Source organism: Acanthopagrus latus, chromosome 23 (genome assembly GCF_904848185.1).
Source record: "Acanthopagrus latus isolate v.2019 chromosome 23, fAcaLat1.1, whole genome shotgun sequence".
Taxonomy (NCBI): domain Eukaryota; kingdom Metazoa; phylum Chordata; class Actinopteri; order Spariformes; family Sparidae; genus Acanthopagrus; species Acanthopagrus latus.
In genome coordinates this window covers 25,005,648-25,033,321 of record NC_051061.1, presented here as the reverse complement: position 1 = coordinate 25,033,321, position 27,674 = coordinate 25,005,648, and the positions used below count along the sequence as shown (strand labels likewise).

At 45.0% G+C, this 27,674-nt stretch overlaps 3 protein-coding genes across 6 annotated transcripts; 1 reads left to right on the top strand and 2 right to left on the bottom strand.

The window, feature by feature from the left end:
* Positions 1–391: 391 nt before the first annotated feature.
* Positions 392–6,635, bottom strand: psmd3 (proteasome 26S subunit, non-ATPase 3). The gene is made up of 13 exons (XM_037087736.1): positions 6,478–6,635; positions 6,217–6,393; positions 4,936–5,126; positions 4,359–4,499; positions 3,764–3,900; positions 3,427–3,617; positions 3,231–3,334; positions 2,229–2,343; positions 1,858–1,977; positions 1,659–1,762; positions 1,404–1,559; positions 833–883; positions 392–656 (listed from the first exon to the last, which is right to left on the bottom strand). Exons 2-13 carry the CDS (start codon positions 6,386–6,388, stop codon positions 579–581), a joined length of 1,560 nt encoding a protein of 519 aa, XP_036943631.1. The 5' UTR covers positions 6,389–6,393; positions 6,478–6,635; the 3' UTR covers positions 392–578.
* On the bottom strand, positions 4,341–11,938 carry LOC119013325 (leucine-rich repeat-containing protein 3-like). 3 transcript variants are annotated; one of them, XR_005072725.1, is made up of 7 exons: positions 11,760–11,933; positions 9,546–10,007; positions 9,236–9,361; positions 8,972–9,136; positions 8,808–8,886; positions 7,300–7,865; positions 4,341–4,358 (listed from the first exon to the last, which is right to left on the bottom strand). XR_005072725.1 is itself a non-coding variant. In XM_037087742.1 (6 exons), the coding sequence occupies exons 2-6, from the start codon at positions 9,786–9,788 to the stop codon at positions 7,660–7,662; spliced, it is 819 nt and encodes a 272-aa protein (XP_036943637.1). In that variant the 5' UTR covers positions 9,789–10,007; positions 11,815–11,938; the 3' UTR covers positions 7,237–7,659. The 3 variants fall into 3 exon arrangements, 2 of the variants coding, with proteins under 2 accessions (XP_036943637.1, XP_036943636.1); XM_037087742.1 differs by lacking the exon at positions 4,341–4,358 and having other exon boundaries at positions 7,237–7,865; positions 11,815–11,938; XM_037087741.1 differs by lacking the exon at positions 4,341–4,358 and having other exon boundaries at positions 7,237–7,865.
* Positions 11,939–12,125: 187 nt separating this feature from the next.
* On the top strand, positions 12,126–26,609 carry LOC119013316 (serine/threonine-protein kinase WNK4-like). Of its 2 annotated transcripts, none has more exons than XM_037087728.1 (24): positions 12,126–12,336; positions 13,248–13,790; positions 14,986–15,158; positions 15,524–15,744; positions 15,892–16,049; positions 16,124–16,212; positions 16,511–16,730; positions 16,816–17,022; positions 18,379–18,571; positions 18,755–18,954; positions 19,241–19,314; positions 19,411–19,546; positions 19,660–19,776; positions 19,999–20,154; positions 20,391–20,445; positions 21,033–21,143; positions 22,009–22,574; positions 22,726–22,774; positions 22,856–22,983; positions 23,167–23,215; positions 23,466–23,931; positions 24,877–25,082; positions 25,176–25,270; positions 25,424–26,609. In XM_037087728.1, the coding sequence occupies exons 2-24, from the start codon at positions 13,404–13,406 to the stop codon at positions 25,454–25,456; spliced, it is 4,089 nt and encodes a 1,362-aa protein (XP_036943623.1). In that variant the 5' UTR covers positions 12,126–12,336; positions 13,248–13,403; the 3' UTR covers positions 25,457–26,609. The 2 variants fall into 2 exon arrangements, with proteins under 2 accessions (XP_036943623.1, XP_036943624.1); XM_037087729.1 differs by having other exon boundaries at positions 12,127–12,336; positions 25,484–26,609.
* The last annotated feature ends 1,065 nt before the right edge of the window (positions 26,610–27,674 follow it).

Below are 27,674 nucleotides of genomic sequence, written 5' to 3'. Positions count from 1 at the left end.
TCAACTACATTTAATACTGTAGTGTTTACTCCATTACACTTCAGCTTCCAGGTACTTTGTGAAGTCCAGAGGACTCTGAAGATTCATTTCACAGTTCTGCCTCCAGCAGCGTGTTGAAACCCAGCCGAGCTCTTCGGGCTCCGACAGGTGATTCAGTGGTTGATCGATTTTATCAAACATTTCCTTTTTAATCAATTAGTGAATCAGCCGGCATGATGACGTAAAAATCTGCTGACAGTCCACATCCTGCTGAACCACCATCTCACTAACGAGACGCTCCAGACGGCTGAATGTGTGACAGAACGAGTGATGTTTGGAGATGAGACGGTGCTGAGTGTGAAAACAGAATGATGGAGTCGCTCGGTGTGAAGCTCAGAGAAACACGAAGGACTAAACAAAACAAACAGGTTTTATTGGTGAGTGAGAGAAACAATGTTCAGAGGTTACAGCAGACAGAGGAGGAGGAGGAGGAGGAGGAGAGGGGGGTTGTGGGTAATAACTGATCTACTAACATCAGCGTGCAGACACACACACACACACACAACTACTTCCTGTCTGCACAGGAAGTAAGCAGTCGATCACGGGAAGCTGTCATCATCGTCTTCGGCCATTTCTTTGGCGAACTCCAGATCCTGCTGCTCACGTTCCCGACGCTCCTGAAGGGAACACACACACACACACACACACACACACACACACACACACACACACACACACACACACACAGTGTGAATAGTAAGCAGAGTGCCTCAATCAGATTGTGAGTCGAACAGATTTTAAACAATCAGTCAAATTAAATTAATGAAACGCTGAGTGTGTGTGTGTGTGTTACCTCTGCTGACTCCAGGTCTTTGTTGTAAGCTTTAGGAGGAAACCTCATGGCCTGCAGGGGGAGACACAGAGTTATAATGTGGTCTTTAATAAACTCAGTGAGGCTGATTCTGGTGGTTCTGTTCAGGTCCGCTGACGGGCAGCAACCGTCTTTTCTACATTAACTGTTATTTCAACACATTAAAAGTCATTTAAAGTTGCAGCAACAGTGTGACTGGAGATGTAACAACACAGCAGCCAAAACAGACATCAGCAGAGCGACTGTGTGAGCGGCGCCCTCTGCTGCTCACTCAGAACAGAACCAGCACCAGGAGAGAGAGTGAAGTCATACTGATTAGACTTTACCAACACAATAACCACCTGACCTCTGTGTGGAGATGTGCACAGCCTCAGGACCGTTTGTTAATATGTATTATTCATTACAGACAGAACCTGATCAGTAACTGCCATTCATGTCATCTAACATCACAACAGTCAGACAGTTTTTAATTTAGGTGATTGAAGTCGTCTTCAGCCAAACTCTGCTGTCAGACATCCACACAGGTGACTAAAGTGCGTCTCAGGTGTGTTACCTTGACAGACATGTTGTGGATGTCGAGGCAGAAGGAGATTCTCTGGTGAAAAGCCAGCTGAGGCTCTCTGGTCCCGTAGATGTCCATGGTCTCCTTTGATTGGACGAAGCCTTTCTCGTGGTTGATGCTCGCCTCGATCACGCCGTCACGGATCGCCTGAAGGATACACACAGATGACATGAGGGGTTTCCCACCTACTGTCCCAGGGACTGTTAGAGATGCACTGAGGTCATAATGACTTCATTTCCTTGTTACCTTGGCGACAATGAACTCTGCGTCCTCCGGACTGTCGAGCTGAAGCTTCTGAGCGATGTCGGCCAAAGAGATGCGAGAGTACGACAGGCTGATCATACGCACACCTGAGAGAGACACACACACACACACACACGTTAAGGCTGCAAACGCACATGGCAATATGTGATATCTCATGTGGAGTGGCCTGTGATTGGCTCACCGGTCTTGATGACGTTGTGTCTCAGGCGGATGATGAGTGTGTACGTCCCGTCTGTCTGGAACTTCTCCCCAAACTGCTCCAACACCTGGTTGAACTTGGCCAGGTTACCTGTTCTCACAGCTGGACGGCAGCACACAGTTTCAAAGTTTCAGCATTTCATTTTAAAATGTTTCATTTTAAAATGTAGAATCAATAAGAACCTTTCAAATTATTTTTATTTTCATTGCTGAAACAGTTAAATCATTATTTTTTAATGCTAAATAAATATTTATGGAATATTACAACCATAAACCACAAAGAGAACATCTTCATGTGTCAGCGAGCCGACCGTTTGTCCTGCAGACGGACATGTCGACATCTCAGATACTGACCCTGAGTCAGCAGGAAGTAGGGCATCAGAGACCTCTTCAGTGACGGCTGCCTGAACTGAAGTCTGTCAGGAATTTCTCCCAACAACAACTCCACCACGATCAGCAGCTTGTGGACCTGAAGACAGACGCAGAGTTGATGTCAGTGATCAGCCAGAGGAAGAGTCCTTCTCTCCTTCTGGAGACTCCACACACTCTTTTTAATGTGTGTGACAGAAGACAGAGACGACAGCAGAACGTGTCTGAATCCAACAAATGTGCTTTGATTCCGTTTCAGCTTGACATTAGCTGTTTCTCCGTCTCTCTGTGAGCAGAGATGCTGTACGACACGTTTCATGTCATCAATGTGTCGGCAGCAGGAACAACCCCAGTTAAACTATCACAAGCAGTCAGCAGCCTTGCTGCTGGTCCACCTGCTCACACTTCACAGTTTCATAAAGAACCGGTACTGAACCGTGACAACGCGGTCTTTCTCACACTAACATGTATCTATGTAATGTGTGTGTAGCAGTATGTGTGTGTAGCAGTGCGTGTGTGTAGCAGTATGTGTGTGTAGCAGTGCGTGTGTGTAGCAGTGCGTGTGTGTAGCAGTGCGTGTGTGTAGCAGTATGTGTGTGTAGCAGTGCGTGTGTGTAGCAGTATGTGTGTGTAGCAGTGCGTGTGTGTAGCAGTATGTGTGTGTAATAGCGTGTGTGTAGCAGTATGTGTGTGTAATAGCGTGTGTGTAGCAGTATGTGTGTGTAATAGCGTGTGTGTAGCAGTATGTGTGTGTAATAGCGTGTGTGTAGCAGTATGTGTGTAATAGCGTGTGTGTAGCAGTATGTGTGTGTAATAGCGTGTGTGTAGCAGTATGTGTGTGTAATAGCGTGTGTGTAGCAGTATGTGTGTGTAATAGCGTGTGTGTAGCAGTATGTGTGTGTAATAGCGTGTGTGTAGCAGTATGTGTGTGTAATAGCGTGTGTGTAGCAGTATGTGTGTGTAATAGAACGTTTCAGCGTCACAGACCGTCTGCTTGAAGCCCACAGCGGTGTGTTGAGGAGCTTTCCTCAGAGCGTTGGTCAGAGTCCTGCGAGCCTCAGAGTACTCCAACTGGATCGCCTTGATACGACCTGCAGGAGGTCACACGACACACGGATCAACACACAGGTAACACACAGGTAACACACAGCTACCACCTGTGGAGTGCAGGTTTGGCTCTCACCTGTGTAATAAAGGTACCGGGCCCACTCGTTGTTGTTGGCGAGCTCAGGAAACACTGATTTGGACACCAGCTTCTCGGCCTGGTCGTACAGGTTGAAGTGCAGGTAGTTCCTCAGCAGCAGGTTCAGGAGGACGGCCTGGCCGTCGGCGTCGTGACGCAGAGTCGCCGTACGCAGACGAGTGTGGAGGAAACTGAAGGGTCAGACACACACACACACACACGCACACACGAGGAATGAGAAATAAATAAAACAGGTTTGATGTGAATGAAAAGGTCCAGACATCAGATCACTGTCATGATCTAGAAGATTCTCAGGTGTGTGTCAAATGTCTTGTACCTGCGCATGGAGTCGAACTGGTTGAGGAACTCGTACACGCGGGCGTGGTAATAGTAACACTTAGCAGCTACCAGATCCAGAGCTCTGCGGTTCTTAGAGCCGATCTTCTGCAGCAGGTCGTCAGAAACCTTCTGAGCCTGGAAAAAAAAGAACGACTTGAAACTGAAACTGAAGGAGGATCAATAATGATCAGAAGCACACCACTGCACATATAATGCTCTGTTCCTTCCCTGTGTGAGTGCCACTACACTGAACACAAACCAGATCTCATTGACTTAAGAATCAAATCATGACATATAACGCCGGCAGCATTTGACTAAACAAGTCAACGATGTCTTGAAACATATTTAGACATTTGCTTCTCTTTATAAACTCACAAATCTCCTGACTGAAACACAGTTTCTCTTTATATGCAGACAGAAATAAAACAAACACATTTTCAGAGATTTATCACTGACTTGGTCGGAGCAAAAGCCGTTCCCTAGCAACCGATACACACAATTAAAGGATTTAACCTGATTCACTTTTATAGTTACTGTGAAGTCTCTCTCTCACTCACACACACACACACACACACACACACACACACACACACCTCGGTGTATCTCTTGTTGTTGGTCAGGTGAACCACCAGCAGCAGCTGCAGGTAAGCCTCCACCTCCGGCAGGAGAGGAGCCGACGCTGCTTTACCCGTCCTCGGACGAAACTGGACGTCTCCTTCAGCCATCTCCATCGGCTGTCAGACACACAGGTAGACAGACAGGTAGACAGACAGGTAGAGACAAAGACAGACAGGATAGTTCAGATGTGATAGAAAATATTTTGTTAAAAACCTCCACACTTGTTTTTCATCCAGCCCCTTTGTTTCATCTGTGTGCTCATCAGACGTAATTAAAGCTGAATTTATTAACATGATGAACGTTTGGTCCATAAATAGAAAATAAGGATTAATTACTCTGCAGGGTAATTCTATAAAAACCCAAATGAAGTTTGGTTTATATCCACTTATAGAGGCTTGAGTGTAAAAGCAGCTTAATTAGTTAGAATAATTAGTTTCAGAACTGGACTGACAAAACAGTTTCCAGAAGGATTCTTGTAATGAGCTTTTTCAGAGCAAAATCAGCAGGTTAATCAATACTAGATCAATCAGTGACGGTGCTGAGGGCTGTCACCTCCTCCAGGAAGCCAAGCAAGAAGTCTCTGGTGGTGGTGTTGTTGGTGAAGAAGCCAAAGATGGCTTTATGCAACACGTTGGTGTTCAGGCGGCGGCTGGTGGACGGTAACGCTCTGAGAGCACGGAGGACGAACCGAGGCTCCTTCCCCGACACCGCCTTCTCTATCTGCTTCACATGCTCCTTAATGTCTGAGGAGGAGGAGGAGGAAGAGGAGGAGGAGGAGGAGGAGGAGGAGGAGGAGGAGGAGGAGGGGGAGGAGGAGAGGGGAAATGAAGGTCAGAGACAGAAAGCAAAACAAAGTTTCACCTCCAACACTCCTGCCTGAGTTTCCTGTATCTTGTGACATATTGTGTAAATCAGCGACCATCATGATGATCTGATGACCAACAGGTGGATGGACCAACTGGACCAGCTCACCTGGGTGGGTCAATCACAATGATTGATCAGTGATCATTCTAATCAGCTCAACTCAAAGATCTTGAGACGGCTTTCAGCTTCTCAATGTGAAGATTTACATGTCGACTCAGGTTTTTATGACAGTGCAGTGAACTGTGGATCCACATCTGATGACGTCACTCTGACCGTCGTATGTCACTGGTTTTAACATTTAATAGAATTAACAATCATCAGTCGCCAGGTGAACCTGGTCCAGGTGAGTGTTAATGCAGGTCTGTACACCAACACTTTAATAATCCTGAACCAGGTTTCTAACAGTCTGTGGGGCCTCTTCACTCGAGTCCAGGTCTAACAGGTCTAAATACAGAGAGGGTTTCTATAGACCAGGTCTGAGGTGCTCGGGTAGAACTACAGTTTAACTAATTTCACTCAGAGAACAAATCTTCATGCTCTAACCAGTTGTCGTGTCTTACTCCGTATCCTAGCCCGGGTCTGAAATCTACATAGATTCAGGTCTAGACCTGGTCAGAGATGGTCTGACGTGGTCTGATGTGGTCTCCGGTCTGTTTACGACACGTTTAGAAGCCCGAGCAGGTCAACAACAACAAAAGTAGAGCGACAGATGTTGACTTTATATCATTACAATATTAATAAGAAGAATATTTCCCAGACTTTCGTGTGAACAGCGGAGTGAACAGTGAGATCAGCTCCGTCTTCTTCTCTCTTTAAATTAACGCTTCATTAGCCTGTTAGCTTCTTCGCAGCTAACAGGCTAACCGCCGCTGACTAACGCCGTCTTCAGTGAACCGGACCGACAGTGGACCGGCCCCGGTGCCGCTCTCTCCCAGAGGTTCTACCGGGAATATGAAATCTCAGTCTTACCGTCCAGAGTCAGGCTGTCCAGCTCTTTGGGCTGTTTAGCCGCGTTAGCCGCCTCCTCCTCCGGCATCTCCACGTCCTGCGGCTCCGGGCCCGGGTCCTTCGGCTTCTCGGCTTTGGAGTCCCGGTCCCGGCCGCCCGCCTTGTCCCGCCGCTTGGCCGCTGTCTCCTTCATGATGTCTGGGAGACAAAGAGCTCAGAATCAGAACCAGTAAAACCTCCGTGAGACCGATGAGAGCTGAATTTATCTGCACACTCACTCACCTCACACTCTGCTACAATGACTGGCAACTATTATGAAGCGCAAAGGATTGTGGGACAGTGCAGACAGTGTCAGATAATCGCAGAGACCGCAGAGCAGCTAATCGATAACAGATGGATCGAGTCAGTCCGACTGTGTTTTTGAAATGTTTTTAAAAGAAAACATTCCACAAACAAACAGTGCAGACAAGAACAGCTGAATGAACAACAATAAAATCATAACATAATCATTAAAAAAACAAATGTGTGTTATTTCTCTTCAAAACGTGCATCATATTTGACCGTTTTCTTACTTTTCTATAGTTTATGATTTTTATATTCTCAACAGGTTCTCACGATGATCCTGTGACATTTTCTGTAACTTTAGTTATTTGTCATCAATGTGAAATTTAACCATGACGAACAACGTTACTTCATGTTCAAACTTTATAATGACATTTTGAAACACTATGAATAAAATATAAAATAACTAAATGTGCACTGGAAAACACGTGTTAACATTTATGGTTCATTATTGCAAAATTACATTTATTTTCAATATCTAAAAATGAATGAATCCACTTGTAAACACGAAGATCCGAGATCCTAGAAATATTTTGACTGATAAACAAAAAAACAAACAGAACAAGCAGATAAAATACGTATTTTTTTTTTAAATTATTTCTGTTTTAAGTGAGATTCACTGAAAACATTTATGCTAAATATTCATAAAGCTCGACTCCTGACAGACAGAAAACACAAAACACTATCGAATAAAAGTGATAAACTTAAACACATTTATTTAATTGAAGGAAATTCAAAGTCTTGATTAATTCATAGAAAAACACACACGCACACACGCACACACACCCTGACAGCCACATGAGGGCGCCAGAGTCTCACAGGAAGTCAGTCACGAATAACTGTACAGAAAAAACACAAGAAGGACGTTAAGGGATTGAAAAAAAGACTTAATAAAAGTTTACTAAGAGAAAAAATTAAACCGAAAGAAAAATTACATTTAAATTTGTCTTCAAGGAGGTTTCAGGAGTCCCTGAGGAAGGATAGAGGTCCTGTGAAGTTCTAGAGTTCTAGTGAAGGTCTACTGGTCCAGTGAAGGTCTCAACAGGCCTTGAGGAGACATGGTCAGGTCACTAACAGCAGTTATTCCAGCAGTTATTATACTCTCAGGTGGTGCGCCGTCCTCTACACCTGGCGATTTTGAGTTTTGAAGTAGTCCAAGTATTTTCGGGCGTCCTCGCGGTTCTGGCGGATGTAGTAGATCAGGTAGCAGATGAGGATGAAGAACCAGAGGAGGATGGTGACCAGCATGGTGACATCAGTGGTTCTCCGCACAGACAGACACAGATCCCAGTCCTCCACCAGCAGGACCAGCGGCATCCCCACCGCTCCTGCAGCACAAACACAACCTGAGAGCGTCACACTCACCTTCATGTGTTCAGTTTCACTTGAGACTCTTCACACAGATGATGGCTGCTGCTCACACATTCATATTAACCCATTCCTGCACGGCGTCCACTACAGTGGACAGAGAACTGAAGTCATTCTGAGCTATGTCAGATGGAGGTGGTGGTCCCGGCCTCCAGGAGACAGATCCCCAAAGTCTTGTCCACAATTCCAATCGGTTATTATCTTTGTGTGTCTTTGTCATCTTGAGATATCATAAATACAAAATGGCGGAGGGATGGTGAGCCTCTAATAAACCAGACAGGGAGAAGTTTCCTCTTCTACATAAGATGTTCAAGCTATTTTTTCCAGAATAACAGTTTTCTTGTAGGTTTGTTTTAGATTTTTACTGAGAATGCAAATGTTCTCCATGTGAATAACTTCTATACTGTCGATGTGTGGAGTCACAGCAGCAGACCGACCCAGAACTGATGGAACAAATCATCACCAGGATTGTTTAAGAGTAAAAACTAATTCTCACTCTCTGATGTAGTAGTTCATGCATGAGAGGCTCAAAGGTATTAGTCTCGTTCCCGACCCGTCACATGATGAGGGTCGCTCTGGGATGGTTGCCGACTCGTCCAACAATCCCAAAGCATCAGATTTTAACAGGTTGAGAACAAGACTGAAAAATCAACTTTTCTTACAAACAGCACCTTTGATAACATTCTTTAGATGCTGTCTGTTTAAATGAAGTTGGCTGACATGCATCAACTTTAATTAACTGACTGTTTGATGACTCATCAGCGAGAGAACATCACGCTAGATAAAGAAGAACAACATCCATGTGTCATTTTGTCACTTATACATCGACATGAAGGACGTACGGTGACGCCACATGACAACACAAACACTCCACACCGGTTGGCTGATGAATGTAAACGTACCGAGGCTCGGGAGGTCGGAGGTCTGACAGACGACTTCAGCCAGAGACGACGGGTCGAGATTCAACTGAGGCGCCAACAGCTGAGCGCAAACAGGAGAGAACAGGTCAGAATCAAACAAGCCTTCTGATTTAAAAACACCTTGTCAGCTGTGCAGGTCAGCTCACCTGCATCCTGCAGTCACAGTGCCAGGGGTTGTTTGTCAGGTTGGTGTGAGCTCGCAGCCCACCGAGCGCCGCCGGGTCCAACGTTGATAGCTGATTGGACGACAGGTCCAGGAAGCGAAGTGAGGACACCAAACCTCTGAAACAATCTGCTTCCAGAGAGGAGAGCTGAGAGGAAACAGGAAACACAAATGAAGTCCCAACATTTTCTTCCTCAGCTCTTCACCTTCACATGCTTTAGATAAAGTGACACAAGTGTTTCAGCACCTGATTGTGCGACAGGTTGAGCTCATCGAGCAGGAACAGATTGGAGAACGAGTCGGCCGGCAGGGACACGAGCAGGTTTTTATCCAGCAGCAGACTCACAGTGTGGTGAGGGAGGCCGGCAGGAACCTGAGGACAGAATCACCTGAGCAGGTTAGAGAAGGTGAATATCAGTTTAATGTGACCGTTTCTGCAAATTGATCACACGTTCAAACTGAATATCATCCCGACATGTCTACAAACTGTGATGAGACAGCAGTCTGTGTTTCAACATTTGTAAGAGTAAAACCAACAGACACACACACACACACACCTGTGTCAGTCTCAGTCCGCTGCAGCGAACCGTCAGTCGTCTGTCTGCCGTCTGATGCTGGCAGATGTGGGCAGGGACTCTGTCGCCATGGCTCCAGAGGGCCACAGGAAATGGTGATGATGTCATCACAAGGTTGGGCCACGGAGAGATCAGAAGAAGAAGAAGAAAAAGAATCTGCTGTGCCGGGTCCGCTGCAGTAGAAGAAGGCATTGGTGGACTCAGTGTGGGACATCGTGGGAACATCTGCTCGTGCGACTCGTCAAGTTCTGTTCACGACGCAGGTTCAACTGCCGGCGGCCATTTTGAATCTGAGGAGTGAGCGAGGCTGAGGGGGAGGAGCCTGTTTCACAGTTCAGACGGAGGTGAAAGTTCAGCAGAGGACAGACACAGTTTCAGTTCAACATCTGGATGTTAGTGCTGGTTCTGGTCCGTCACAGCTGCTGGTTCTGGTCCACTTCAGATCTTCATCCATAAAGAAACAGGACACAACAAGTAAAATGAATTTATTTATTTTTTTAATCACTGATCATTAATCTGAATCATTATGTGAAATGAATCAAATCATGCAAAACTAAAACCAACAGAGCTGAGAAGGAAACGAGACGAGGAGGGATTAGAACCAGAGCGAGGAGACGGGTCAGAGGATGGATTAACAAATAGCAGAAATAATCTGTGATGAAGATGAAGAGGAGGTTAATCCTCAGGGATTAAAGGAACAGGTGGAGGAGGAGGAAGATTTCAATTGTTCTGGAGACAGAAGTCATGATTTCCTCCTTCACACTCGATCTTTGACTCTCTTGTGTTGTCTAGTTTTTCATCAGCTGCTGATTCACATTTTGATCGTCTCATTAAACATGAAGTATGATCACATGACGTGGACTCCGCCTGCTGCAGCAACACACTGCTTTAATATCCAGTTCTTTACTTGTAATTGAGTACTTTTAGTTTGTACTCCAGTAAACGTCTCAACAAAGATTTTCATTGTTATCAAAATTAATAGATACATTTAAATTTGAAATAAAGTCTGATTGCCACGACAGAAACTCAACAACAGTCATGGTCATAATCAATAACAGTAATAAACAGAGACCAAGTGGTCAGATCAATAACTGATCAGTCTGCTGTTTTTACAACCAGTTCATAACTTCTGCAGCATCAGCTGCACCGCCTGTTCAGAGCGTCCATCTTTACTGTCTGATACTGATCGACTGATTTATCTCTCTAAAACTGCTGCTTAGTTCAAAACTTCATTAAGATTTCTGCTGATTTTTGATCCGACGACCAACAGCAGCATCATTGATAACTGCCGATAATCAATCATTTCTGGTCAGCATGTAAACAAACAGCTCACACAAACAACCAAAGAAGAAGAAGAAGAAGAAGAAGAAGAAGAAGAAGAAGCTGTCAGCAGAGCAGATGAGCCTCCTCACACACCGTCACCATCATCTATCAATCAACTGATCAATCAATTAGTCAACCAATCAGCATAATAAAGTTAAAATGATCTACACATTATTTGTCTCTGTGTTTTAAGGTTTAAAGAAAAGAGTGTGTTCTTAAATATTGCTGATCAATAATATTGGATGTGATCATTTTGTTTTAATATTTGTAATGAGAGAAGAAAAAAGAATCATCTTGAAGAGAAGAGAACAGGAAGTGATGAGCAGCGACCTCTGCTGGTTAGAGGCAGAACGCACAACACTCATCAATAACATGTGACGTCATTAATCATGACGTCAATCAGCCCATGAAAAATTCAATCAGAATAGATGTAATAAACACGAGTATGTTGTAAAATAGCTGATGTATAATAATAATAATAATAATAATAATAATAATAATTATTATTATTATTATTATTATTATTATTATTATTATTATTATTATTATTATTATTATTATAAAAGCAACAACATTATAATAAGTAGTGTCAGATGTAAATTGATCAATTTATTCTTCACACTCACATTAACACTTACAGTCTTCAATAATCACACAAAAATCATAAATTAATCTTTAAACAACAGAAACTAAAACAATTATAAAATCAGACAAATATAAAACCAGAAGCTTGTTCTGATGTCAGCAAGTATCAAACATTAAAAATAAGAAGCCTGAGAAACTTTTGTAAATATAATAGAATATAAAATAAAACGAATAAATAAAACATGAAAAATAAAAACAAAATGAATAAAGAAAACAATAAATACGAACCAGAATGAAATATAGTCAGTATTGAAGATAAAGTTGTTGTTATTGATCAACTGACCTTCCTGTTACATGTTTGTTTATATTTACATCTTTACTTCTGCCTTCATGTTCACCTGATGACGTCTGATCAGCCCTCCACCAATCAGAGAGCAGGGCCTGCGTGTCGTCACACTCAGGAAAGAAAACCCAACAAAATGTATTTTATTCATTACTTTATCAATGTTTTAGTTCAGTGATGATGTCACGGTGACGCAGTTACACAGGCCAGGTGACAGGTGTCACGCTGGTGGGCGGGGCCTGCTGCAGCTCGTCTGCTCTGTGCTGATAGAGCTCGTGCACAGACACGGTGAAGTGTGCGCGTGCGTCCCGAGGACATGCACAGTGTGAAGCAGCAGCAGCAGAAGAAGACGTTTATTCTCTTCTTTGTGGGTTTTTGACCGCCGGAAGTGAAGCGGGGAGGTCTCACTCTGTGGAGACTCTCAGAGTTCAGGACCCTGCTGGAACCTGGACTAGAAGAATCCTCTGCGGGGGGACTGGTCTCTGTTCTGGTCTCGTGAACTGACCTGCTGCAGAACACACAGTGAGTATACACACACACACACACACACACACACACACACACACACAGTATAATAATATATGATATAATGTAATATTACTTTGTGTTATGTAGTGTAATGTAACATAATATAATATAATGTAAACAGTACAAACCTCTTGTGTTGAGTTGAGTAAAGCAGATATAAAAGACAGATATAAGTGACATAATTCATTAATGATTTAGTAAAGATAATGATAATAAACTTTAATTATTAACATGTTATTATTGTCACAGAACAGAACAGAGTGCTGAACGATCAGCAGCAGATGATTTAAATACACAAGAAGAGAAGAATTTGCAACAAAGTATAAACATATAGAATATAATGGAAAGAAGAACAGTAATAAACACTGAATGAATCTACATGAAAACAAAGGTCACTTATTAACGTGTCGTCGTCCACAGAACAGTTCTGGAGCTTCACAGTAAAACTGCAGCATTCTGCTGAACAACTGAAGCAGCTGAGACTTGATTTGAACATCAGACGTCTCCATCAGCTCGTCTGCTGTGATCACAGTCTGCAGCAGAGAACACATCACTAACTGATCTCAGACCAGATTTACAGCCTGGACATGCAGCCCAGCTTCAGTCTTCAGCTGAATAAAGAGTGTAAATCTGATCTCAGATCAGGTTGTGATCTTACTCTGAAGTGTTTCCAGGTTCATGTGATGATACTTTAGATTTTAAACAGCCTGTAGATCCAACCCGAGCCTCGGTCCAGATCCAACCCGAGCCTCGGTCCAGATCCAACCCGAGCCTCGGTCCAGATCCAACCCGAGCCTCGGTCCAGATCCAACCCGAGCCTCGGTCCAGATCCAACTCGAGCCTCGGTCCAGATCAACATGGACAGAAGCTGCTCAGACCTTCTCACACCAGTTGTTTGTTACTAGGTTCAAAGTCTCGGCCATCTCTGAGGGACCAGGATGAAGACGTGAACACATGAAGCAATGATTGGATTAGACCTCTGGCAGCTCCTCCCACTCCTCTGATTTCACTATGAAGGTGGAGCCCGTCCGACTGAGGAAGAGGAAGAGAGTTTGAGCAGGATGTTGCCCCGCCCCCCTGACCACCACATCAACAAAAGACCTGAAGAAGAAAAAGAGGAGTTTAGTCCTCCTCCTCTTCCTCCTGTTACAATGTCAACCTCAGAGGACGTCCAATCAGAGCCTGCCGCGAGTCCACCGGCAAATCGGGACATGAGCTCAGACTCGGGGGAGGAGACGACGGCCGCTCTCTCGGACTCCGGCAGCGTGGTGTTACCATGGCAACAGATGGAGGAGGAGCGCGACGAGGAGGAGACTCAGGCGGTGGCCTCGTCGCCCGATGGACGATTCCTCAAGTTCAACATCGAGATTGGACGAGGATCCTTCAAGACGGTTTACAGAGGCCTCGACACCGAGACCACGGTGGAGGTGGCCTGGTGTGAGCTGCAGGTACACAACACACACACACACACACACACACACACACACTGAGTGCTCGTCATATCTGGACTTGTTAAACTTGTCGTCCAGTCTGGTGGAGAGAGACCACCCTGACTCAGTGTTGATACGAGCCGACTGACGCGGGTGATCTTAATAACCTTTTAATTAAAGTCAGCCTGGTCGTCACGGTAACGCTCTGTTGTTGTGGTGACTGAGCAGATTAAAGGGCGACGGAGGAACATGGACCACAGACAGGAAGTGCATTCAGAACCTTTCAAAGATAATATTCATAATGTGTAAGATGATAAATAATAAAACGTCTCAACCATTTTATGATTTTGTAGTTTTACTGTAGAATCCAGCAGATTCTTTAATGAAACAATCAGAAGTTTTATTTATAGACGGAACATCGGAACACATGAAGAAGAATGACTTCAGATGAACAAATGTCTGCACTCACTCTCACTTTATAGTTTTATTGGACCTGACGCTGAGCTCTGATTGGCTCAGAAGGACAAAGTGGAGTGACAGGAGATGACTTTATGACTCTGTCAATATTAAACACACACACACACACACACACACACACACACACACACACACACACACACACACTCACGTGTTCTTAGGAGGACAGAATCTGAAGTTTCTTTCAAGAAATATATGAGAACCACAAACACACAACAGGAAGTCCAGACGGAGCTGACCCTTGACCTCATTCACTGTGTGTGTGTGTGGGTGTGTGTGTGTGTGTGCGTGTGTGTGATAAAGTGTTAGTGCTGACTCAGCAGTTTGTTGTACTGTACACACACTATCTGATCGGACAGACGGCTGCTGGTTGATGTTGATTACAGCACACACACACACACACACACACACACACACACACACACACACACACACATACTGGTGGACTTGCCACTTGAAGTAGAAGTTTCCCAGAGTTCACTGGGACAGGACTGGTTGATGAGGACTGTCACGACTCAGTCAGCTCTCTGATTGGTCGGATCAAACACACAGACTCAGACTGTGTGTGTGTGTGTGTGTGTGTGTGTGTCTGCTGATTTCCCATTATGCTCTGCAGTAATTTGACACGTGTGTGTTTTCATGTCAGCAGATCTTCATCAGCTGTCTGTCTGTCTGGTCTTCAGCTGTTCCATGTGTTCATGAACTAACTGGTTCATCGTTGACCTTTGACCCTCAGACTCACCGCCTGAACAAGGCGGAGCGTCACAGGTTCAATGAGGAGGTGGAGATGCTGAAAGCTCTGCAGCATCCAAACATCGTCCGATTCTTCGACTCCTGGAAGTCGACACTGAGGGGCCACAAGTGCACCATCCTGGTGACGGAGCTCATGACGTCCGGGACCCTCAAGACGTGAGTCAGTGGGATCAGACAGGACCTGGTCCTCAGAGTCCATCTGTAATATTTATATTTGTCTTCAGTTACGTATTTGAAAGGTACTAAGTAGCCTATATTAGTTACTGTTTAGATCAATAAAATGTTTCTTCTTCATAAACTGTGTAAATCTAATGTTGAATTGTTTGAGTTTCACAATGTAACAAAGTTTGTTTTAACTCAACGACTCTTAAAATCACGTCCTTTGTTAATGGAGTCTGGTGGTGTTGGGATCAGCTCTGTGTCATCACTGCGTCTGAGGGGAGATCTCCCCTGTACGACCTGAATAGATCCCTCAGGCTGGATGTTGATACCAGGTGTGAACAGGCCTGTGTGTTCTTCAGGTACCTGCGCAGGTTCCGTCAGATGAAGCTGAAGCTGCTGCAGCGTTGGAGCTTTCAGATCTTGAAGGGTCTTCAGTTCCTGCACTCGCGCTGCCCCCCCATCCTGCATCGGGACCTCAAGTGTGACAACGTCTTCATCACCGGACCCACCGCCTCCGTCAAGATTGGAGACCTGGGCCTCGCCACGCTCAAGAAGGCCTCGTTCGCCAAGAGCGTCATCGGTAAGAACACAGCGTGCACAGAGAGCCAGCAGGGTCAGAAGTGTTCATGACAAGTCATTTAATTTGGAAATTCATACTTTTCATCAAATCCAAAAACCTGCTGAGTCAGCGTTAGATGACCACATTGTTAACTCACGATGCGTTCAGGGACCCCAGAGTTCATGGCTCCAGAGATGTACGAGGAGAAGTACAACGAGGCCGTGGACGTCTACGCCTTCGGCATGTGCATCCTGGAGATGGCGACGTCCGAGTATCCATACTCCGAGTGTCAGAACGCCGCCCAGATCTACCGCAAAGTCACAAGCGTAAGACTCCGCCCCCTGAACGCCGTCCACTTCCTGTTTCTGTTCAGACATTTGACTGCCTGTTTGTCTCTCAGGGGATCAAACCAGACAGTTTCGCCAAAGTCAAAGTCCCAGAGCTGAAGGAGATCATCGAAGGCTGCATACGGACCAGCAGCAGCGAGAGGTAACTGACCAATCACAGTGCATTGCAGTTAGCATTAGCAACATTAGCTCAGGGTATAGTGGATACTTTTCTGGCAAATTTCACTGTCACTGATAAATAGTTTTAGATTAGATGAACTTAGCAGCAGAGCAGAGCTCAGGTCAGATTTTATCTCGCTGTTGTCTTCAGGGATGTTTCTTCTTCACCTGTTAAATGAAGTCTGACACATTAAACAAAAAGACTTATTTAAAAACTAATAATGATAACAGACAACATATAGCTGCAACACATGTCCATATTTCCTCGTCTCCTCCTGCAGGTTCACGGTTCAGGACCTGCTGGACCACCGGTTCTTTCAGGAGCAGCTCGGGGTGAACGTGGACCTGGCGGAAGACGATGACGGCTCGAAGGCGGCGCTGAAGCTCTGGCTCCGGATGGACCACAACAAGAAGCTACACGGGAAATACAAAGACAACAACGCTATCGAGTTCCTGTTCGAGCTCTACAAAGACGTCCCTGAGGAGGTGGCCCAGGAGATGGTACCTGCACCGCTGCACTCATGACATCATGCTGGTGACATCGTCAGCTGGCAGGCTCACCTGTCTCTCCCTCTCTGTCTCCCAGGTGGTGCTGGGCTTCCTGTGTGAGGCGGACTATAAGCTGGTTGCCAAAGCGATCAGGCACAGAGTGACGGCCATAAAGCGTCAGCGGGACAAACGGCGTCGCCTGCTGGAGGAGGAGCCCGACCCCGCCGCCCAACCACCGGAAACAGCCAATCAGAAGCCCTCAGCTGCTACAGGCACATCTGCTTCTGGGAAGGGAGCCAATCAGGTGTGTTTGTATAAAAACGAAAAATTACCTGATCAACAAAAGTTTGTTATCTATGTTCTAAAACTAAAGTGTTCCTTTTAGTCAGTGTTTTCAGTGTGTCTGTTCAGAACATGGCTGTGTTATGTTGGTAACTGTCATTGTTGTGCTGGTTTATAGTTTATTAGTGAGGCAGCTGTTACATTTCACACCAGCTGTTTTATCCCCATCGAAGTGCACTCTGCTGGACAAACTGTGTCATTACTCCAATTTTAATATTCCCCAAGCCTGTCTTCTGCATTATACTTTTTAAATAATATCGGTGCATATCGGACAATATATACACCAATACGATATATCTGTGATAGACTAATATTGGCGGATAAAATCAGCCCACTGATAAATGAAGTTGCCACGTGGGTAACTTAAAATGATCCTGCTTGTTGTGTACTGTGATAAACCCTGCCTGAATAAACTCAGTCCACTGCTACAATGTAAAGGTGTATTTACTCATAACTTTAATAGTTATAAAAAGACAATTGTATTGGGGAGAGAAGGAAGATAACTGGATAAAATGGAATTGTAGAATTAGAAATGTCACAGTTCTGGTGAAGGCGTCCTGCAGTAATGTCCTTTGGGAGGTGTACATAGGTGTATTGGGGCAGGATGGTGCACTAAGTAACAGAAGATAAATAGATTAGAATAAAATGATTCTCTGCTTTATTCCAACCAGATGATTTTCTGAGTGCTGAGACGTCTCAGTGAGGAACGTTTGAATAAAGTTTTATATTTTGGATATTTTTGGATAGTCTCGTTTACATGAATCATCATGGAGGGATACTAGAAATCTTTTGGTCCAATAGAAACACTGAACCAGTCAGCATGTGGTCCAGACTGCTGCCCCCTACAGGCTGCAGAGTTCATTACACCCTGATCATTCATCTACTCTCAGTTTGTCCTCTGGGGGCGCCAGAGCGAAGATCATGGAGCCCATCTAATTTGTTTACATCTTATTTTCTTTGGGTTAAAAATTCTGCCAGTGTTGTAAATTATTTTCAGAAATGTATGAATAAGTTGAAGTTAAAATAACTCACTGCGTTCTTTCACAATTAATAATAGTAACAATAATCGCTTAAAACATTTAAAAACATTTTCACTTCACTCAAAATCGGTCATCACGTGTTTCTGTGAAGAACCAGAAACATGACTCAGGTTTCCGTCTGACGTCTCATCTGATGATCCTGATGTTTAATTGATTATGTCACTGATCTCCTGATCATTTACAATATTATAACAACATTATACATTTAAGATATTTAATTGTATTATTTATCAGGATTTTAAAGTTTCCATTCAGATGAACATTCTTTCTGCTCACAGCCGGACGCAGCTGCTGCTTCAGCATCCGCCCCCGCCTGGATGCAAACCCCGCCCCCAGTAACATCATCGACGCTGTCATTGAGCAGCAGCCCAGTGGATTCTGGGATCAGCAGCGTCTCCAGCAGGACGGAAGGAGACGGAGACGAGGAGGATGACAAGACGTCCAAACCCACCTCCCACTCCCCGGCTGCATGTGAGGATCATTCTTCATATTTATGTATTTGTTATATATTTGTGTCAGTAATGATTTATGTTTATTATATTGTTGTTTAATCACAATGTTTATTATCAGTGTTTAATTTAACATTCATTTTTACAAATGTTTTATGATAATTATATTTTTTTATGTTTCTGTCTCCTCTGGTTGTCATGGCAGCGGACTGTGAGATTGACAGCTCCTCAGGTGTCCCAGAGATTGAAGCCCCACCCCCTCTCGTTACAAACCCCGCCCCCCTCTCCTCTATCCCTGGCCCTGCTCAGGTGGCTCAGGAAACCCCTCGACCCGTGGCTGCTCCTCGCCCTCTGGTCCGCACTCCCTCCAGAGGTCCGCCCCTCCCGGTGCTGCGTTTCCCCAAGGTGAGCAGGGGGCGTGGCTATATTATGGATATGGGTGTGTCTATATAGATACAGGGGCAGGGCTATAGAAGTGGCCGCAGCAGGTAGAGACAGGGGCGGGGCTACAGTAGAAGAGACTTCACTCACATTTAGGGCTTTTAGCAGATGTTTTGTCCAAAGCAACCAGCACGTCAGGGGCAGTTTGGGCTTCAGTATCTCGCCCATTGACATGCACACCAGGGGAATCGAACCAGCAACCTTCCGATGGTTGAATCAGGTAGAACTGATCTGTTTGTGTCGTCTCCAGAGCATCGCCGTGTCTCACAATGCAGAACGACCATCTCCTGGATCAGTCTGTGGCTTCTCATCACCTGTCGACAGGTAACACACAGATATACATGTTTGTTCAAGACTTTTGAGGATGTTCATCATCGATATGACCATAAGGTTCTCACTTTATAAAACTGTTGTTTGCAGCTACGCCTCTGATGTGACCTCAGGTCTGAGTGACGGCACTGACGGCCAATCAGACAAGGGCAACAAGGACGTAACCAAGCGGACGGCGACGAAGCAGCTCAGGAGGAGAGCAAGGGCTCGTCTGAAGATCACAGGGGTGAACACCTGAGTCTCTGTCAGCGCTATGTTCATATATGATGTATAACTGTGTGTGTAACTGCGTGTGTAACTGTGTGTGTGTGTGTGTGTGTGTGTGTGTGGTGCGTTCAGGTGTCAGACCTGGGGGACCGGGTGGTGGAGTGTCAGCTGCAGACTCACAACAGTAAAATGGTGACCTTTAAGTTTGACCTTGATGGAGACAATCCAGAGGACATCGCCTCAGTGATGGTGAGTCCAGCAGCCAATCAGAGAGCGGACCAGTTCATTTCTGTTGTGACTGCAGTTCTCTTCACTCACATGACGACTGGATTCTTCCCTCCAATATATGATCTGTTCCTGGATCAGTGTTGTAGTAGGGATCCACGCTGATGCGCTGACGACTGGACGCTGTTCAGCTCTGAAGAATTCACTTTATATTAACTCACATGTCTGAACTGTGGCTGTGTTCAGATCCACAGAGACTTCATCCTGCCATCAGAGCGAGAAGGATTCATCCTCCGCATGTATGACATCATCGAGAGGGCGGAGTCTATGATGCAACAACAGCAGCCAGCCAACATGGACAGGTTATCTCACCTGACCGCCTCCATGCCGCCCGAGGCCACGGTGTGTTTGTGAAGACAAACATCAGAAAAGACAAAAATGTTTCGTCCAATTCGTCTTCAAATGTCTCATTTTGTTATTGAACCACTTTGAGAAAACTGACACCAGAGAGGAAGAGTTTTAGATTAAAAATACATTCTTAAATGATCAATGCAGTTTTATATGTCGAGTGTCAAAACATTTCATTTCCAACAGGCTGAAGATTTTTTTTATTTTATTCATTTATTTTGTTTCTTCAGGGGAACCTGCCGGTCCAAAGCCTCTCCAGGACTCTGTCCTCGTCTTCACTTCCTGGTGAGAAAAGACGGAGGATCCTTCAATATTAAAAAAAAAAAATGGTTAAGAAGGTTAATGAGGAGTAAAGGTGACAGTAGTACTGATATGAAACACTTTCCTGTCCCTCAGCACACACATGTGGATCTCCTGAAATGAGCTTTGTTATCTTGGTTTCATGTTTTTAGTTGTTTACTTTGCAAAACGTCTTGAAAATTGCAACATAACTTTAATGTTATTATCACGTGACTGGTGTGTCAGTTTTTAGATGCATTTTATAACGAAGGGTCGACACGACAACGGTTTTTGTACATGTACTCGCTTCACTCTGTGTGTATGTGTCGTGTTTCAGCCTGACAAGAACAATGTCTGCCGGCTGTGTTTGTGCTGCTGACGCTCCTCAGTACATGACGGCTGGAGGACTTCCGTCTCATTCTGTGGTGTTTGGTTGTTACGCCGCCTGTGTCCTACAGTGTCTTCAGTTGTGTCTCAGGATCATTTGTCATGTGAACATAGAACTTCTTTAAAACACAGAGGAAACTTGTGTTGACACAGCCTTTATCCTCCTCAGCTGGCCTCATTGATTCATTTATGTGTCTTCCAATCAGACATTGCAGATGCTGACTCCTCCCCCATGAAGGGTGTAGACTTCCACATCGACCCTGAGGCCACACCCTCCGTCAGATCCCTGAGGTCACAGTCGTTTCACACCTCTTCAGGTACGTGAACACTGTATCAACATGGTGTCCTGTCCAATTGTGGCGTCCCTCAGGGAAGAGTCCTCGGACCTCTGCTGTTCTTATTCAACTCTCTTTGAATTTTATCAACACTTTAATATTTTGGTCCAGATATTTCAGTTTCAGGTCCAGGTACATCTGTTTCATTCAGGGTGTGTTTAGCCGAGCTTAGCACAACAATGACAGGCGTAACAGGTAGATTACTCATTCATTTCTATGTTTTGTTGCTGTCATGATACAACAAAATTACAAGGAAGATTAAAATGACTCAATATTTACATGTACACATGGACGAGTGTCTGGTAGTCACAGTTGCTGATTATATGGATTACTGTTTTATATCCGATTTCAAATAAAATAAGGTAATTTAATATGATGCAGCATGTAATCTGTAAAGTAACTAGTAACTGAAGATATTTAATAAATGTAGTGAAGTAAAAGTACAATATTATCCTCCAAATGTTGAACGGAAGGATAAAGTAGCAGATTATGGAAATAATCTAGTGAAGTACCTCAGAATTGTACTTAACTGCAGTGCTTAAGTAAATTAATTACATGTTTTGCACCAATAATGATTAAAAGCAAAAACTTGAAAACCTTTCTTTTGATGATGCTAAGCTAGCAGTTTCCCACTGCTTACAGTCTTTGTGCTAAGCTATGCTAATGATGTGTGGGTCCTGTCAGTTAAAAAGTTAATCCTTGGTATAAAAGACAGAATCGTCTGCATATCGATGAATTTAACAGTGTTGATTTGATCATTTTACAGCCACGTTACTAAATTTATGTCACAGCTGGAGAGAGATTCTCCCTGTTGGTAATCTCTCCCCTCCTCCCTGTCTCTCTCCAGCTTCCTCCCATCAGCCTCCCTCATACCTGCTCCATTACTCCCACCCAGACTCTGCCCCTCTTCCCCAGTATCACCTCCCGTCTCCCCCCAACTCCCCCTACACTGCCCCCTACCCCACCCAGACTGCCTCCACCGGCCTCCCCCAAATCCACAGCAACCCCTCCCTCCTCACGCCCTCGTCCCCTGCCTCAGCTCCTCCCCCTCCCCCTCCTCCTCCTCCTCTTCCTCCGCCTCCTCCTCACTGGCCTCCCCCTGACCAGCCTCTCTTCTCTCTGGCCAACGTTCTCTCTCTGGCCATGAGTGTGGCCCACTCCCTCATGCCCCCAACAGGGACCCCCAACCAGGGCTTCCATCCCCAGGCCTTGTCTCCCCCGTTCCCCTCCCCCCAGGCTTCCCTCTCTCCCCCCATGTCTCCCGCCCTGAGCTCAAAGCTCTATCCTCTAAGTCAAGCCTCCTTCTCCCCTCCCTTCGCCTCCTACCGCCCTCCCACCCCTCAGACAGGCTCCGTCCCCGAGAGTCAGCAGGGTGCGCCGCCCAGCCGGACTCCAGACACACCTCAGGGACAGGTGAGCTTCTGTTACAACACATGTTGTGAGCTAACATCTGGTTTCCAGGCCAATGTTAGTTGGGCTAATTTATGAGCTAACATCTGGTTAACATCTGGCTGGAAAAGTTAATTAATTAATAAATGACCATTTCTTCATTTGTTCATTTCAGCCTCACAGCTCTGCTCAGCTGAAGGTCGGCTCAGCACCGCCCCCTCATGGTGAGTCCCTGCTGACATCACAGTGACATCACATCACTGACATCACTGAACCGACTTACTGATCACTGATGTGGTTCACAGGCTCAGAGACCATCTCAGCTCCCAGTCTGACCAGTGCTCCCAGTCTGTCCAGTGCTCCCAGTCATAGAGGAGCGCTCTCTGACCCATCCACCTCCTCACCGCCTCCTGTCTCCACTCCTCACAACAGAGTGAGACACAAACACATTTATTATTTCTTTACATTTTTATTCTTTTCATTTAATTTAAACTAAAGTTGATTTTATTAATTTCATCGTGAGGACATCAGGAAAAGATCCAAACAGCAGTAATAAAGATCTTTAGGTGTTATAATCTGTCTCTCTGGTGATGACGATGTTCTTCCTCTCATCCAGGTGTCCTCCACTATCTCCCCGTCACCCAGACTGTCCCCCATACAGGAAGGTAAGACCCACCTGTCTGTCAGTCCACCTGGGTTCACTTCAGTCCGTCTAGACATCTTCACTGTTCGAGCCTCCTGCAACCTTCATAACAAAACACTAACATAACAACAACGTTAGCTGCGTTAATGTGTTAGCTAACAACTAGTTTTCAGATTAATGTTAGCTAATGTCTGGCCTCAGGCTAAACATTAGCTAGGTAGTTCCTGTGTTAGCTAATGCTAAGCTAATACAAACTTCTGTCCCTCTTTCAGTGAGGAAAACTTCCATCTTCACCGTCGGCCGTTTCAAGGTGACGCCCTCTAAAGACACACCTCCTGTTCCTAGCCAAGAGCCACGCCCCCTGTGTCAGGCCACACCCACTGCACACTCTCCGCCTCCATCCAGACAGGACCAATCAGAGAGCTCAGAGTGCAGCACAGAGGACCAGAGCGAATCAGAGAGCAGCATCAGCTCAGTGACCGTATCCCCAACTGGACAACTTCTGGGTTACTGTGACAACCCTGGAGGACAGGACGAAGAGGAGAGGAGGAGGAGAGAAGAGGAGGAAGAGGAGGAGAAGAAGAGGAGGAGCAGCCGGAGGCTGAGCGTCAGCCTGTGGGAGGGGATGACCGGCAGCCCCGGTCAATCATGGAGCCGCTCCGCGTCCTGCATCAGCTCTGACGAATCAGAGAGCGAGAACGAGGAGATGTGGGTGGAGCTAGAGCAGCTGCGTGAAAGGTGATTGGTTGATTTATTGAAAATAGTTTTACTTAAAATGCTCATTTTGTTGAATGAAGTGACACACAGCGAACTTTGAATGATCAGCATCTGACAACGTCTTTGACACGATCAGATGGTCACATTAGAATTCAGTCTGAACCAGAGAAAGTTGGTCCTTCAAGGTTACACATGTCACCAGGTGTAGCTCGGCTCCGTGTCCAGTTACAGGTGAGAGGGACCAGTTAACATCTGTCAGTGTGACAGCACAGACATTGTCCAGCCATGTTTGTGGTGACAGAATCAGGTATTTCAGTCAAATCATTTCTCAGCAGAAACAGAAACGTTAGCTGCCAACATTCTTTGTGGAGACTTCATATTGTTGTCAAAGTGATATAAAGCTTTAAATCACTCGGTCCAGTCCAGGCTGGGTCAAATGCTATGTGTTGGACCGGACGCAGGGTAACAAACACACTGAGCTCAGGTGATAGATGAAGAAGAGGTGTGCTGTCTTCCTTGTGGTGATGAGACTCCTTGCTCTCTGCTGCCACCTGCAGTTCAGCTCCTCGTGTTAAACAGGATCAACATGAACAGCTGATAATGAGGCTCTGCGACTCGTCACACTCACCTCAGACAACGAAGAACGTTTCTAATCTATATTGTTACTGCAGATTGAACATTTCTCTCTGCTCACTGAAATATATTAATGATGAACAAGTAGATTCTTCTTCATGCCAGCTGCCCATAGAGTCAACCTTCATATGTGACTAATTCATGTAACTAAATTATGTCCATAAGAAACTTATTTAATAATTGATAATATTCATGCAATTTCCTTTTAACTAAGTTTTTAAAGCAGCACTGAAATAAGAATAACAAGTCTGCAGGAGAGAACAGATCTCATCCTGATCTGAGAACACAAGACTTCACATGAATCATTTTTCACCCTTTTCTTTCTCACCGCAGACACCTGGCAGAGGTGCACAACCTGCAGGCCAGTCAGAAGCGAGAGATTGAGGACTTGTACCTGAGGATGGGTAAAGTCCCGCCCCCTGGCATCGTCTCTCCAGCTGCCATGTTAAACCAACGCCAACGCCGCCTCTCCAAGACCGGAAACTACCCTCCATCTCGCAAAAACAGCCTGCAGAGACTGGACGTGCTGCCCCCTGCAGGTGAGAGGAGGCACTGCAGCCTGCAGGACGAACACAACCAGACAGTTTGTAGTAACAGTGTTGATGTCACCTGTGACTGTGTGTGTGCTTCAGGTATCATGAGGAAGAACTCGGTGAGCGGCAGCAGCAGTGGATCTCAGGACCGAGCAGGGAAAGGTGTGACCTTCGCCCCTGAACACAGCTGCAAGGTGAGCTGACAATGTCTCCTGACTCTACACCTGCTGTTTGACTTGAACCAGCTCACTCTGATTTAAAATGACATTCGAGTGTTTCAGTGTTGAAGATGGTTTTTTCATTCAGACTCTTTTTACAGTTTTCTCAACTGTGTTTGTGTTTCTCAGAGAGACTCGACTGATTCTGTGTTTCTACATTAAAACATTGTGTTGTCTTCAACCCTCCAGTGAGAGAGAAGCTGCTGATGAAGAGGACGAGTCCTGAACATACAGCACTTTATTATCAGACCAGCAGAGACATAAACATCTGTGGACTCCGTCTGAAGAGTTCAGATCTGTTCTCGCTCGTTTGTTGTTTTTCTTGGTTTTATATTTTGAACTGAGTTTCAAACATTTTAATGACTTTTAGAGAAATATTGAACCATTTTGATATTACAGCCATTCTGAAAAAATACTTGAGAAACGTCTGGAAAACACATGTGCCTTTGAACGCATCATGAGAAACATCTGAAAAACACATGTGCCTTTGAATGCATCACACGTGAAACATCTGAAAAACACATGTTCCTTTGAACGCATCACACATGACCTGCTGTTTCACATTATTCAGGTGTGTTTTCATCGTGAGGGAAGACGAAGTGTTGAGCTGACGAGCGTCCTGAACGAACAGGTTTTTAACTCGTCAGATTGTCCTTCAGATGATCAGTTTTTACTCAGGAGGCTTTTTACAGACAAGGAATCTGTTTGCCGTGTTTCATATTCAACATGGGAATGCAGCTTGATTTGGTCTTTTACTCCACTTTGAAACATCGTCTGGTACGTTTCACTTTAATGACTCCGATTTACAGTCAATGTTTGTACGAGCATAATGTCACTGTGAGCAGCTTTAAATGTGTTTGAGTGTTCAGGATGTGTTTTAGCTTCAGTTACATTAACTCACAGCTGTTTCAGTCTGTAGTTATTTGTTGTGGGTTGGTCCTGCAGTCGTCGGCCCTGCAGCCTGTCGGTCCTGCAGCCTGTCGGTCCTGCAGCCGACGGCCCTGCAGCCCGTCGGTCCTGCAGCCTGTCGGTCCTGCAGTCGTCGGCCCTGCAGCCTGTCGGTCCTGCAGTCGTCGGCCCTGCAGCCGTCAGTCCTGCAGCCGTCGGCCCTGCAACTGTTCGCTGACACACAGAGTGATGCTCTTGTATACACTTGTATACTGACTCATATCTGCTGTCAGTCTGTGATACAGCTGTTAATTATCCATGTTACCTGAATGTGTCTGGAATCACAGTGTGCCTTATTTAAACATTATTGATCGAGAGGCTCGGCTGCAGATTCTCTGTCAAAATATTAAAATTATATTTAAAAGCCTCTGAGAATCCTGAGTGGTGACTTTCTGTTTCAGTTTCAGTGATACACATTTCAACACACCTGTCAACCACCGGGTGCCTGAAAAACTCCTCTACTTTATGACCTTATAATCTTTGGATGGCATCAGGAGTGTCCAGCTGAGCTGTGTGTTACGTGACTTGCCTGCTCAGTAAAAATAACCCAGGTGGTTTACAGGAACTCACAGATGAATTGTATGAGGGGAATTTATCCTACAAGATGTTTCTGTTGTCTGTGGTGTGATCCACGCTGATGACAACCATCCTACACTGAGGACTGATGGCCTTCAGCCAAACTGTCGCTCACCTCTGGGTCACAAGGAGGAAACTAATGTGGTGTTCATTCTCAATTTCTCATCCTGAGCAGGTTCATTCACTTATATTCTACTTCCACATGCTTATTAATGAATGCATCTAGTTTATTTTTTTGTGTATTTTGTAGTTATGAATTGTGTCCATATGTCTACTCATAGTGTTTGTTCGTATTTATTTATACACCAGTTATTCTTTTTGTGTTTTGGTTATTATATGTGTGTGTAGTTACAGTGGAGAGGTGGCAGTAACAATTAATGATTATCAGGGAAAATTGTTAATTGTGATAAATAATATGATCCAATTTACATTGGATCAGCTCGGGGCTCCACCCTTGAAGAAGGGAGAACACAGCACATTTACTAAATCAGTCTCATCAAAAGGTGCTAAACTGTTTATAACTCTGATTGATAATTAATTTAATTACTACAACAAATTTACCGTAACAGCGGGTAATGATTGAAGGATTTTGGAGTTCTTGACAGTGTTGAGCAAGGATGTCCGAACTTTTGAAGGACATCACAGAAATGGCTGTCGGTCATTTTGGTTCTCAATCTGCTTTTGTTCAGAGTTAACACAGAAAATGTTTGCTCACATATGTATGTTGAGCCAAACAGACTCATCATTCTTTTTGTGTGGCGTCTCATCAGAGGGAACTGGTCTTTTTCCACGCTCTGGTAGAAGTCGGGTAGGGAGAGAAGCTGATTCTCCAGAGAATTATCACACTGCATTTCAA